The sequence below is a fragment of the Triturus cristatus genome, chromosome 1_1, assembly GCF_964204655.1.
Source record: "Triturus cristatus chromosome 1_1, aTriCri1.1, whole genome shotgun sequence".
Classification (NCBI taxonomy): Eukaryota; Metazoa; Chordata; class Amphibia; order Caudata; family Salamandridae; genus Triturus; species Triturus cristatus.
In genome coordinates this window covers 803,007,881-803,021,908 of record NC_140579.1, presented here as the reverse complement: position 1 = coordinate 803,021,908, position 14,028 = coordinate 803,007,881, and the positions used below count along the sequence as shown (strand labels likewise).

The 14,028-nt window shown below is 49.8% G+C and overlaps 1 protein-coding gene across 5 annotated transcripts in view; it reads right to left on the bottom strand.

Annotated features, from left to right (window-relative positions):
* Positions 1 to 14,028, bottom strand: part of KANSL1 (KAT8 regulatory NSL complex subunit 1) — a 1,694,895-nt gene that overhangs the window by 348,209 nt on the left and 1,332,658 nt on the right. For all 5 annotated transcript variants that reach the window (XM_085650272.1, XM_085650270.1, XM_085650273.1 and 2 more), the window contains one exon: positions 7,236 to 7,387. In XM_085650272.1, the coding sequence (XP_085506398.1) occupies positions 7,236 to 7,387 (152 nt within the window). The remainder of the gene's footprint in view (positions 1 to 7,235; positions 7,388 to 14,028) is intronic.

The window sequence follows — 14,028 nt, the reverse complement described above, 5'->3', positions numbered from 1 at the left end:
AAAGCAATGTCCTCGACCAGCTGATCAAAAGCGCGTTCCCCTGCGACCCCCGTTGAGGGAACCTGGAGGCGAAGACGGGGCATTTTTTGTTGTCCGCGTCTGCGAACAGATCGATGTCTGGTATGCCCCACAAGCGGAAGATGTCTTGAGCGACGCCTTCGTTGAGCACCCAGTCGTGCGCTTCGACGAAGTCTCTGCTGAGGCCGTCTGCCTGCACGTTCAGGGTCCCTGGCAGGTGAACAGCGACGATCGACAGGTTTCTCGCCAGAAGCCATTTCCAGATTGACTGGGCCTCCAGAGACAGGACCCGTGATCTGGTCCCTCCTTGCTTGTTCAGATAGAACATAGTTGTGGTGTTGTCCGTCTGAACCTGAACATAGTCGGTCTGCAGGGATGGGTACAGGGACTTGAGAGCGAGATGGACTGCTCGTAGCTCCAAGAAGTTGATGTGATAGCTCTGCTCGGTAGCGGACCAGAGACCTTGTACTTGAAGCCGGCCCATATGAGCCCCCCAGCCCTGCATGGAGGCGTCTGTGACCACCGTCTGTGTCGGAGGCGCCTGATGGAATGGGACGCCGTGAAGCAGATGGGAGCGCTTCATCCACCACCGGATGGAATCTTTGGCGGCTTGATGAAGGGTAATGTGATCTTCCCAGCGGCCGGTCCTCTGCGACCACTGATCCTCTAGGTCTTGTTGCAGAGGACGCATGTGCAGACGTGCGTTGGGCACGATGTAGATGCACGAGGCCATGGATCCCAGGAGAGATGACACTTGTCTGGCTGTGGGATATTCCGTGCTGAGAAGCGTGCAGCTTTTTTGCAGCATGGAGGATAACCTCTCCTCCGAAGGACACACGCTTGCGCTTGAGGAGTCTAGAGAGGCGCCCAGGTAGTGGATCCGCTGAGTTGGATTGAGGATCGACTTCCGGTAGTTGACCTGAAGGCCCAACGAGTGTAGAAGGTTTAGGCAGAACGAGAGATGACTCTGGAGTTGAACCGGGGTGGAACTTTTTAAGAGCCAGTCGTCTAGATATGGGTAGACGAATATCTTCCGTTTGCGGAGAAATGCAGCCACCACCGCCATGCACTTTGAGAACGTTCGTGGCGCGGACTTGAGGCCGAATGGCAGGACCTTGTATTGATAATGTTGGTGAAAGATGCGAAATCTGAGAAACTTCCGATGTTTCGCTGAGACAGGAATGTGGAAGTATGCATCCTGTAAATCGATGGCACACATCCAGTCCCCTTGGTGTAGATGTGGGAAGATCTGGTGCAGTGCTAGCATCCTGAATTTTTCCCTTCTGAGAAATCTGTTGAGTAGGCGGAGATCGAGGATGGGTCTGTAGTCTCCGATCGCTCCTCTTTTCTGAACAAGAAAATACCGGGAGTACACTCCCCGATTTCTCTGCCTGTTTGGAACTTCCTCTATGGCGTTTTTGGAGAGGAGAGTGGCAACTTCGTCCTTTAAAAGCTTGTTTTGGCTGAGAGGGAGTGGCTGTTTCCGTGGGGGTACCTGCGGAGGGGGAGATTTGAACCTCAGCAAGTAGCCACGCTCTACAATACTCAGCACCCATTTGTCGTTTGTAATTGTATTCCACTCTGCCAGGTGAGCGGTGACACTTCCTCCCACCGGAGTGGCGAACGAGTGCGGAGGAAGTAAGTTTTCACTGCTTGGGAGGTTGCTTGTTAGAGGACTGCTGCTGTTTAGCATTTCCTCTTCCTCTGCCCCGGCCCCTTTGCTGAAACTGGGACCTCTGTTGGTTTTGAGAGGACCATTGGGGCGTTTGAACGCGCTGGTGAAAGGCACGTTTGTCGCCCTGGCGAAAGCGCTTGCGGAACTCTTTGCGTTTTTCCAGTCCCACAGCCTTTACAGTGTCCAATTCCGTTTTCATCTTGCTCATTTGGTCGTCCGCATGAGCTCCAAATAGCGATGATCCATTAAACGGCAGGTTAAGAATCCTTTTCTGCGCATCTGGTTTGAGGGCTGTTAATCTGAGCCAGGCCGAACGGCGGGAGCAGATGCCATGGGAGTAGCCATGCGCGGCTAGGTCTGATGCATCCGCCGCTGCGCTTATTACTTGGTTGGCCACCAGTCCGCCTTCATGTAGGATCTCCGTGAAGTCCTGCCTGTCCTCCCTAGGCAATTTCTCCACGAATCTGGCCAGGGAATCCCATAGGGAACGATCATACCTCCCTAGCAGGGCTGAAGCGCTAGCGACCTTCATGTGCGCGGCAGATGTGTTGCACATTCTCCTGCCGTAGGAGTCCATCAGCTTGCTGTCCTTCTCAGGGGGGACAGAAGCAGATATTGAGGCTGAGTGAGACTTCATGGCCGCCGCCACTATCACCGAATCCGCTGGCGGGTCCGCCCTCAAGAATAAAGGGTCCTCGGCCGGAGCCTTGTACTTCTTTGCTATTCTCGAGGGGACCGAGCCCGCTGTAGCCGGTGTAAGGAACGTGGCCATCGCTGGTTCTAACAATCCTGGCACCAACGGGAGCAGAGGTCTGGGAGCTGACCGATGGTGTAAAGTGTCAAAGATCACAGAAGTGGGTGCCTGAGGGGCGTGCAGTGCGATGTTCAACTTTTGCGCCCCTCTACCCAGGACGTCCGAGAAAGTTATAATGTCATCCACCGGGGACACTCGCGATGGAGGCGTGGATGAAAAAGTAGGAGAGTAGTCCCGGACTGAGGATCTTGTGGATGCAGTCCCAGTGGACGACCTGGTGCGTCGCCTCTTGTGGGAGCGTTCGCTTTGGTGAGCCCTTGATCCTGATCTGCGCTTGGACGGAGATCTTGGACGTTTTGGCGCGGTGCGACGGTCCCTGGAACGAGACCGGCGTGGTGAAATTGGCCGTGGATCCCTCGGAGGCGATTTACTCCTGCGCGGTGGGGAATACATGCGGGAGTAGTCCGATCCCGGACTCCGACATGCGCCAGCGCCCACATCTCGTAACCAGCGCGGTGACAGTCCAAACCGCTCTGGAGCCTCGGGTGATCTTTCTGGAGATATTTGCACGATGTGCAGTCCCGGAGATGATGACTGTTCTCCTGGGGACCTCTCCGCGGGCGGTCCAGTCTTCGCCCTCGACGTCGAATCCCTTGACGTCGACGACGTCTGCGTCACCATCGGCAAGTGTGAGGTATGCCGTTCTGGTCTCGACGCCGGTCGTGGAGACCTCGATGTCGATCTCCTCTTCTCTGGCACCTGACGTCGGCTAGATGACCTCGACGTCGGCCGTGTCTTCGACGTCGACCTCTCTCGCCGTCGACTGGGCGACTTCGACGTCGACCTCTCTCGACGTCGACTGGGCGACTTCGACGTCGACCTCTCTCGACGTCGACTGGGCGACTTCGACGGCGACCTCTCTCGACGTCGACTTCTTGACGTCGATCTTCCTCTCGACGTCGACCTTCTATGTCGCCGAGTGGGGGTAACCATCGACGGCGACCGGCCCACTCGCGGCGGAATGTACGTCGCCGCATCTCTCGACGTCGACCCCCTCGAGGGTGGCGGAGAGTGTCTCGACGTCGACGGAAGCCTCGACGTCGACGGAGACAGTTCAGATGTCACCAGACTAGCAGCCTTCGAGCCCGAAGGGCCGCCTCTCGACGCCGACTTACTTTTGCGCGGCGGAGACTCTTGATGGTGGGATGAATCCCTTGACGCCGAAGTTCTCTGCCTCTTCGCCGGCATCCTCGACGTCGACGGCGAACCTCTTGGACTCCTGGTCTTCTTGGAGCCCGGGGAGCTGGTATGTCGCCGTTTCTGTACTTGCGTAGCTGAAGAAGGTGGTCTTGATGAGGAATGCTCGCCTTCACGACGGCTTCGTTCCTTCTCCAGTCTTGCATGCAGTTTAATGCGCTCTCTGTCCCTCAGAGTGCGCTTTGAGAACTTCTGGCAGTGGGGACACTGGTCAGGATCGTGTTTTGATGGTAAACACACAATACACACCGAGTGTGGATCCACCAGTGCCATTTTATTACCACAAGAAGGGCATTTCCTAAATAAAGGAGACATTCTGACTGGAAAAAAATTGGAAAATTCACTGGAACCAGCAGAATTAGCCCTTATAAGCCAGAAAACGTCGAAAAAAGCTAGAAAAAGCTGAAATTCAAAATTTCAGTCAAAAAACTGAAGAGCTCAAGCTCCAGGATCCTCACAGAAGGAGCCGGAAAAAAAGAACTGGCCCAACTGTCACCTGTAGTGCATCATGGGAGCAGGGGGTCACGGGCAGGCCTTAAAGGCACGGTCCCCCTACTCTAATGCCTTAAAGGCAAGGTGTCAGTTTTCTTGGATTCTTGATACTCTACTGCAGCCTACTGGCGAATGCCTACAATTACATGTTGCTTTATGGCAATAAAGCAGTGCTGTGTTATAATTTGCCTGATGCTTCCTTTTTTCCTTACGGGTTACGGGGGCACTACTATGCAAAAATATGTAATTTACAGCATTGCCATGTTTTGAACATTATTAGGCTGCATTTATATGTTTTCACATATGTATATATATATATATTTATATATATGTATTTTCTATATGCTCCGGGATCCCGCACATGGGCGGGGATTATTCATAGATTATGACTATTGATGAGTATCCCCTGGATGAGAACTGGGTCAGCAGAGCCGCTCTAGAGCCAGAGAACTGGGTCAGCAGAGCCGCTCTAGAGCCAGAGAACTGGGTCAGCAGAGCCGCTCTAGAGCCAGAGAACTGGGTCAGCAGAGCCGCTCTAGAGCCAGAGAACTGGGTCAGCAGAGCCGCTCTAGAGCCAGAGAACTGGGTCAGCAGAGCCGCTCTAGAGCCAGAGAACTGGGTCAGCAGAGCCGCTCTAGAGCCAGAGAACTGGGTCAGCAGAGCCGCTCTAGAGCCAGAGAACTGGGTCAGCAGAGCCGCTCTAGAGCCAGAGAACTGGGTCAGCAGAGCCGCTCTAGAGCCAGAGAACTGGGCCAGCAGAGCCGCTCTAGAGCCAGAGAACTGGGTCAGCAGAGCCGCTCTAGAGCCAGAGAACTGGGTCAGCAGAGCCGCTCTAGAGCCAGAGAACTGGGTCAGCAGAGCCGCTCTAGAGCCAGAGAACTGGGTCAGCAGAGCCGCTCTAGAGCCAGAGAACTGGGTCAGCAGAGCCGCTCTAGAGCCAGAGAACTGGGTCAGCAGAGCCGCTCTAGAGCCAGAGAACTGGGTCAGCAGAGCCGCTCTAGAGCCAGAGAACTGGGTCAGCAGAGCCGCTCTAGAGCCAGAGAACTGGGTCAGCAGAGCCGCTTTAGAGCCAGAGAACTGGGTCAGCAGAGCCGCTCTAGAGCCAGAGAACTGGGTCAGCAGAGCCGCTCTAGAGCCAGAGAACTGGGTCAGCAGAGCCGCTCTAGAGCCAGAGAACTGGGTCAGCAGAGCCGCTCTAGAGCCAGAGAACTGGGTCAGCAGAGCCGCTCTAGAACCAGAGAACTGGGTCAGCAGAGCCGCTCTAGAGCCAGAGAACTGGGTCAGCAGAGCCGCTCTAGAGCCAGAGAACCGGGTCAGCAGAGCCGCTCTAGAGCCAGAGAACCGGGTCAGCAGAGCCGCTCTAGAGCCAGAGAACCAGGTCGGCAGAGCCGCTCTAGAGCCAGAGAACCGGGTCAGCAGAGCCGCTCTAGAGCCAGAGAACCAGGTCGGCAGAGCTGCTGTAGAGCCAGAGAACCAGGTCAGCAGAGCTGCTCTAGAGCCAGAGAACCAGGTCAGCAGAGCTGCTCTAGAGCCAGAGAACCAGGTCAGCAGAGCTGCTCTAGAGCCAGAGAACCAGGTCAGCAGAGCTGCTTCAAAGCCAGAGAACCAGGTCAGCAGAGCTGCTTCAAAGCCAGAGAACCAGGTCAGCAGAGCTGCTTCAAAGCCAGAGAACCAGGTCAGCAGAGCTGCTTCAAAGCCAGAGAACCAGGTCAGCAGAGCTGTTGTAGAGCCTGAGACCCAGGTCAGAACAGGTGCTGCAGGGAATGGAGAGGTACAAACTTAATCAGACACACAGAAGAGGTGCAATGATGCAGGATAATATGGCACATTCTGTCGCAATATTTTGCTATTTTGTCATTTTACAACACAGTAGTACTGTCTGGGCAAACGTTTCTCCTCATTAGCAGCACTAACACCCGAATACAGGCATCAGCAACGAAATGGTGACAGTTAATCTTTGCAAAGCATCTGTCCCCCCGGGGGACCACGGCTGATGCTTTTTAAAGCCTCTTTTGATCCATCTGAGCTGGAATAAATGTTTGCAACAGATACAGAAGATCTGAATCATGCAGCAAGTGTGGAAAATATGTAAATACACCGAGAACACGGTGGCGGCACAATATTGCGTTATTCCAGTGGTCCTGCCTATGAGCAAAGACTTGTAGTGTAATGGCCTTGATTTACTGACTGTTGTAAATCCATGGAAATGTCCCCAGAAGAATATTTGGGCAAGTAGCTGGGAGGAAACAAGCATTTGCAATGCAATAGGTCTCATTTACGCCAGTTGAACCTATTGGCATTGTAAATGACAATGTCTTTTATTCATGTTTTAAAAAACAAAACATAAATAAAAGGCATTGTCATTTACAATGCCAATAGTTCAAACTTGCGTATATGCAAGACCTATTGCATTGCAAATGCTTGTTTACATTACTGCTGGCAACCATGTCTGATGCACTTAGTTGGTCCCTCTTGGTAATCTTGCAAAGGGGGGCCACTAATGGTAATTTTATTATACGTGGCTGCTATTACATCTCTAATATTAATGCGCAGGAGTATTTTCATAGAACATAAGTAGAGTTCCAGACCCCTGGTATAACCATCTACTCTGCAGATGAACTGAATTAGCTGCACAAAGATATTAGGACATGTCTGTTTATTACTGCTTCTGCTGCAGCGCATATCTGACATGGTACAAGAGTGGGTGACTAACTACCGGCTGGTTCAATTTAATCTGTGAGACGTTGATACAATGAATTATTGTCAAGAGAATTCTGCTGTGGCATCAGCTATGAAAATATTTGTAAAAAGGGGTGCATTTATTATGCAGATGAACCATGCCGACTATATACAAATTAATCTTTCGGTTACCCACAGTTGCCACTTTTGCTTCTATTATCCGTGTTCTTATAAGCTCAAGTTTTTGGCAAGCAGTTTGAAAGCATATTCTACTTCATATTATTTCCCACATTGAGACAACAGAGTGCAAACGTTTTCAAACTTACAAGAGTGAGAAAATGCAGAATTTAAATAACTTACCAAAATACTGTATGCACTCTGCACACTAGTGTTGGCCTGAAAGGAATTTTCAGAAGCTGTTGAGTGCTGTCGAACAAGAGGACTGTGGGAGGTGGGATGTGAGCTGACTGACAGGAAGCACTGAGTCCCAACATCGCTGTGATGCTTTGACACTGCAAACCCCCAAAAGATAAGATATTCAGACTTAGAAATCAATCAAAAACCTATAGCTGGGCTACAGTAGCTTCAGTAATGTTGCCAGACTAATCTAGTACACGTTTACACAATCAGGGATACAATGAAATTCACTGCCATACAGTAAAATGCATTTTGTAATCAACTGCTAAAATTACTTTTACTGTTCAGTTCCTTAACAGGTTTACTCTCAACAAAATCAATTCTTATACAAATTTAAATAGGCAGCTCTTGCTTATTAAGTGATCATTAACTACCAGGATTTATCTGACCCTGGAATTAGTAAATATCAGATTACACTAAAAGGACACCTGCAATCGATGTTGAACATTAACTACTGTTGCACTAAGTTTTCTGATTAATTGCATTCTTAAGATTTCATAGGTCATAATTCCTTTAATGAGTGAAAATTGCCCTATTCCATGTGGTCAAGGAATTTTGATTTCATCTTATGGTCATAAGAGGTTGCCAAAATAATACTTAATACATGGCTGCCACTCTAGACTGACTGATCCATCCATTCATTTGGATAATGTTACTTACCGAGCATCCATCTGTTCTTGCATGTAGAGCTGTTTATTTACATGCTTTGCATACTCCTGCCATCTAGTGCTGGGTCCGAATGTTTGCAACTTGTTTTTCTTCAAAGTCTTTCCAGTCATGAGGTAAGCTGACTCCTCCTTTCGGTGATAGAGCGCATGGGCATCGACTCCATTGTTAGATTGTTTTCCCGCAGAGGGTGAGAATGGAGTTAGTAAGTGTAGAATAGAGATGTACATGCGTATGTATGTAAACTGAGTACTGCAACAACGACATGAGACCGGGGAGGCGGGTGGGCCGTTGTGAATGTACAGCTCTACATGCCAAGAACGTATAGTTTACCTATTGGTGTAGCTTTGGTTTTGCATCTTGAAGACTTTCTGATTTCACTACGCTGTGCATTATTCCGCCATCTTGTGCTTGGGTCCGGAATTGTAGTCTCTTCGCTCTTTTTTTCGTGGCCCAGGTAGTCGTCGACATACCACCATTTGGTGTCCTTCGGGATGTCGACGAGCTTCCTCCGGAAGCTCCCACCTTTGGTCGCCATCTTCGGATTCTTTTTTCTTTTGCCTTGTGTTACTCTTACTCTTCTTTTATCCCTTGAAAGTCCTTTCCCTGTTATCCTCCTTTTCTCCTGTCTCATCTTTTGGCGGAGGAGGGTCGGATCGCTAGTGAATCCAGAAAGTCTTAAAAGTTGCAAAACTACACCGACAGGTAAGAAACTATACGTTTTGCGGTTTGTGGTCTATTGTGGTGGCAGGGTGGAAGATGAGCTCTGGTTACTGAATATGTGTTATAAAACCTTCTGTCCTACTTGCGCTTCCTTGTTCATTTGAATATCCACACATTAGTGCTTAGTGAACGTGTGCACTGAAGATCATGTTACGGCTTGGGAAATGTCTTGAATAGGTGTGTTTGCTATAAATGCAATTGCTGCGCCTTCCTTCCTTGTTGAGTGAGCATGAGCTGCTCCTTGTAACTGTTGTCCTGCTTGTTTGTGGCAGAGTTGTATGGTTCGTGCAATCCATCGTGCAATGGTATTTTTGGTAACTGGTCGTCCCAAAAAACTGCTGGCAAAGGATACAAAGAACGGTTTTGTCCTTCTGCACTCCTTTGTCCTCTCTATATAGTGCATTACTGCCCTCCTGGCTTCCAGTGTGTGTAGCGTCCTTTCAGTGCGTGTGGTAGGTTTTTGGAAAAAACTTGGTATTTGAATTGTCTGGTTGATGTGGCACCGTGACACCACCTTTGACATTAAGTGAGGGTCTGTTCTCATTACAATCCTATCATTGTGTATTTGCAGGTAGGGCTCTTGAAGTGTTAGCGCTTGCAATTCACTCACCCTTCTTAGTGATGTGATAGCCACTAAGAAGGCTGTTTTTAGCGTGAGCATGTGTAGCGTAGCTTTGTGCATAGGCTCAGATGGTGCCTTCATCAATTGAGTTAGCACTACGTTGGAGGTTCAATGCTGGTGCTGGCATTTTGTTTGGAGGTGCGATTCTCTTTGCCCCTTCTAGAAATCTTTTTGCTACTTGGGAGGTGAAGAAACTCTTTCCTGTGCCTTCTCTTGTGTAAGCCACTATTGCCGCTAAATGCACCCTTAGGGATGTGTAGCTTAGTTTACTTTGTAGCAGATGCGTTCGGTATTTTAGTACTGTTGATTCTTGTAATTTTTCTTTGTAGTTTCTCCCTAACGCACCATTCGGAAAATCTTTTCCACTTGCGTCCTGCATTGTTAACAGGTCCCTTCTCTTTGGGAATCTGTGTGCTGGTGCTTGCACTATTTCTGAGAACCAGGACTGTCTGGCCCACTGAGGAGCTATTAGTATTAGCGTCATGTTGCTCATCCTGCATTTGTGGAGCACCCTGTGTATCGGGGGGGGGAGAGACAAAGTGTATGCAAATGTCTTTGATTAACTTATCCATAGCACGTCCCCTTGGGACAGATGGTCTGGTTGTCTGAAGCAAAGTGTTGCCATTTTGGTGTGTTGCAAATAGGTCTATTTGTGGTTTTTCTATTTCATGTTGGTTGAGCTCCCACTCATGGGATGCGGACGTTTGTCTGCTTCCACATTGTCCTTCCCTGGGAGATGTATTGCCAGCAGGTATATTCTTAGTGGAATGGCCCATGTCCATATTACCTGTGCTAGCCCTGATAGTGCCACAGAGTGTGTTCCTCCTTGTTTGTTGATGTAGAACATGGTGGTTGTGTTGTCTGTTTGGATCAACACCCTGTTTCCGTAAAGCTCCTTTTGAAAGGCTTTTAAGGCTAGGAACACTGTTTTAGCTCCAGGTAGTTGATGTGTTTGACCGCATCCTGCTACAACCATAACCCTCTCACCTTGAGTTTGTTCATGTGCCCGTCCCACCCCAGTTGGGAGGAGTCTGTTGTGATGGTCACTGTTGGAGTTGGCTGTGTGAATGGTTTCCCCTGTGATATGTTTTCCTTGTTCCACCACGTTATTTCCTTATGCACTGCGTGTGTGACAACCACAAGATCTTCCCAACTCTCTGTTGCCTGTGACCATTGCTGCTGTATCCATTCCTGGAACGGTCTCATGTGAAGGCGAATATTCAGTACCAGGTGTATGAATGATGCCATCATTCCCATTAGCTTGCTCACTGTCAGAGCTTGCCCTCTGCGGTAAAGACGCGTCTCCTTCAGTACTGCCAAAGTTCTCTTTGTGCGGGGGAACACCTTGCCCTGTACGGGGTTGATCTCTGCCGCTAAGAATATCTTCACCTGTTCCGGTTCTATTGAGCTCAATAGGAATTTCTTAATAAATTAAATTAATTATTTTTGGATTACTTTTCTAACCACAGGACTGGATCCTAGATTCAGTCCTGGGACATTTCCTGGAAATAGGTGAGTAAATGTGTTTTGGTTAAAGGTATGATTTTTAAAGAATATTATTTTATTTCAAAAGTTGACACTCAAACTTTTTCACATAGAATCAGTGTTCTCCTATGGGAGGAAATTCACTTAACAGGTAAGTAGGGTTATTGTTACTTTTTCTTACTCAGTGCTGGTTCCTGGATTCAGCACTGTAAACAGTTGAAAGAATTTGTTTTTGTTATACAGGCGATTTTTAAGGAATATTTATTTGTTTCAAAAATCGACACTTAGAAGAATTCTGGTAAAAACCAGGTAATGTTATCCTATGGAGGAAAATCAAGTTATTGGTAAGTACGGTTGTAATTACTTTTCAGGGTCAGTGCTGGGTACCAAGATCCAGCACTGTTATCTCTCCTGATTGCAGGTGAGTAATTTCGTTTGTTATTCGGCTGATTTTTAGTGAATATTTCAAAGTTTCAAAACTCAACACTTAGAAGAATTTCCAAGTGAAACCAGTCAATGTTACCCTATGGAGGAAAAATGAGTTATTGGCTTTTGGGTAAGTACTCGACAGGCAGAGTTAAGGTTCTGGGCATAGACTCAGGGGTCTCCCAGCGTCGGGTAGGTACAGTTGTTACACCCTCAGCGGCACAGGGGCAGCCGGGTGCAGAGAGAGTTAGGCCCAATGTTAGCCTATGGCGGGCAGGGGGCCTTTGGTTGGTGGCTGCTAGCAGGCAGGCAACGTGGCTGGGGAAGGAAAACAGGACAGAGGTTGCACTCCCAGGGGCACTCGGGCGGCTGGGTGCAGGGTGCTTTTGAGCCGTCGGGCGCGCAATGGATTTCAATGGAGAAGCTCTAAGACAAACAAAAGCTGCAAGCTCGGGGACGAAGATTCTTCAGGTGCGACCACCACTTCGAGAGGTAAGTTGGGAAGCTGTAGGTTAGGTAGGCACCCAGGAGCTGGGCACAGGGGGCCGCAGGGCGCCGGGTTGTCTTTTTGCGTCAGGAAAGTTTACCCTCAGCTGGTCGCGTTTGGAGGGGTTCCTGGTTCTGAGACTGCAGGCGTCAGCAGGAGCGTCGAGGTGGGTCCTTGGGTGCTGGATTCTGGGTCAAAGTCGCCGGGGGGCGTCCATGTAGTCTTTGCCCACTCCGGCACAGGCCTGGCTTGGTGGGTGCAGAGTGTGCAATGAGTCGCGGTTCCTGGTTGGCACCAGGGGCTCGTTACTTGCTTTGAGCAGAACCACTGCTCGTGGGAGTCCCAGTCTTTTAGAGTCACAAGGCAGTCAGGTCCTCCGGGGTTTTTGAGGTTGCTGACCACTGGAGACGCCGGGTTTTTAGCAGGTTCGCGGGTTGACAGGCCTGTAGGGCTGAAGCCAAATCAATTGGTGTCTTCCTCTTGTTAGCAGCTGCACGGCAGGTCGTCTTTCTACTTGTTCTTCTTGCTTGTTTCGGATTCGGGATCTGAGCAAGGAAGGTTCAGGGTGCCCCTAAATACTACATTTAGGGGCGTTACCGGTAGGTAAAGGGCAGGCACCAATGGGTCCCTTCCCTGGGGTGGCTACACCCCCTATCCTGCCACTCTCCAGTGGGAGGGGGGCAGGAGCCTAGTCCTGATTGGGCAGGGCTCCCCATCTTCAAGATGGCGAGAGCCCGGAAATGTGCTTCACCTCGCCTCCCCCACCTGAGGGGTGGGGTTGGCAGAGGCTGGCACACCCCCTTTCCTCACTTGGGCTTTCCCGACAGTCTTCCCGCCAGAGTGGGGGTCAGAACCGGTGGGGGCCAGTTGCTGAGTACAGCAAGTGGCCTGGAGAAGCTCACAAAGGCGGCATGCCTTTGAAGCTTCCCCTGCCCATCCTGGGGGAGGAGACCTAGCACCTCGCCCAGGTTGTGCATTGTTGCAGGCCCAGGTGAGCGGATGGCTCTACTCAGGGGTCCAGCAACATGTCTGCTGTGTGGCAGCCTAGGCAGCCTCTCACACAGGACGTGGATTGTAGGTTAGTTTCAGGGGGCAACTCTAAGCTGCCCTCTGTCGTGCATCTTACATTAAATCCCATAAGTGCTGCAGCCCTTAGGGGTCTTCTCTAGTCACAGGGCTCCGGGTACCATTTACCAGGGGCTGACATGTGGCCAGAGATGCCAATTGGGTTTAGGGTTCAACACAGTTTTAGGGAAGGAACACATGCCCAGGGCTCCTGATTGGCAGGGGCCCAGGGCACACCAAGTCAAAGAGCATCAGTAGTATGGCAACAAAAAAAAAGAAAGGGGGGGGGGGTTACTGCAAGAGAAAGCCACTTTCTCACACTAGGCACTTTGTAAACACCTTTGATGCGGATTTGAGTCCGAATGCGAGCACTGTGAACCGGTAGTGAGTTTTGTTGATCACAAATCTTAGTAGGCGTTTATGTTTTTTGTTGATGGGGATGTGCAAGTACGTGTCCTTTAAGTCTATAATTGCCATGTAATCCCCTTCCTGTACCTGGGGTATTACTTCTTGCAGGGATGTCAATTTGAATCCTTGTGTCCTTCTGAACTTGTTTAAGAACCTTAGATCCAGAATCGGCCTTAGCGTTTCGTCCACTTTTGATACGAGGAAGTAATTGAAATAAACACCCTTTGTTTCTTTCCTTGTACGGCACTATCTCTATTGCTTTTTTGTTGAGCAGTTCCTGTGCCTCTAGCAGTAAGTGTGAAAGTTCCTTTGTAGGGTGCACCTTGTTGTTTGGCCTCTTGTTTGGAGGTTGTTTTTCTAGTTCTATACAGTAGCCCTATTGTATGAGGTTTAGTATCCATTTGTCCGTTGTGACTTTCCTCCATTCCTGGAGGAAGTTCCTTATCCTGCCTCCTACTGGTGTTACATGTTCGGGGAACTGTTTGTTTTGTGAACTTTGTTTTTTGATTTGTATTTTGTCTTGATGTCCCCCTAGAGGTGTTATTTTGGTGGGGGTCTGCCATACTGTGAAGTCACTTGGAGGTGGGTAGTTGCCCCCCTCTCCGTGCCTGTCCTCGTCCATTTGAGCGACCTCGAAAGGACTGGCCTCTTGGCTGGTACTGCCAGTTCTGCTGCTGCAGTCCCTGATGCTGCTGGCCCTGGCCGTTTCCCCGATAACCTTGTTGGAAGGTTTGGTTGCCTCCCCTACCATTTGGCCTTCTTGAGGGTGTGCCTCTTCTCATCCCTCTAAATTGCCTTGTCTTTTTTGAGTTGGGTTAACTTCTCGTCAACTGGCGTCCCAAAGAGTTGCTCTC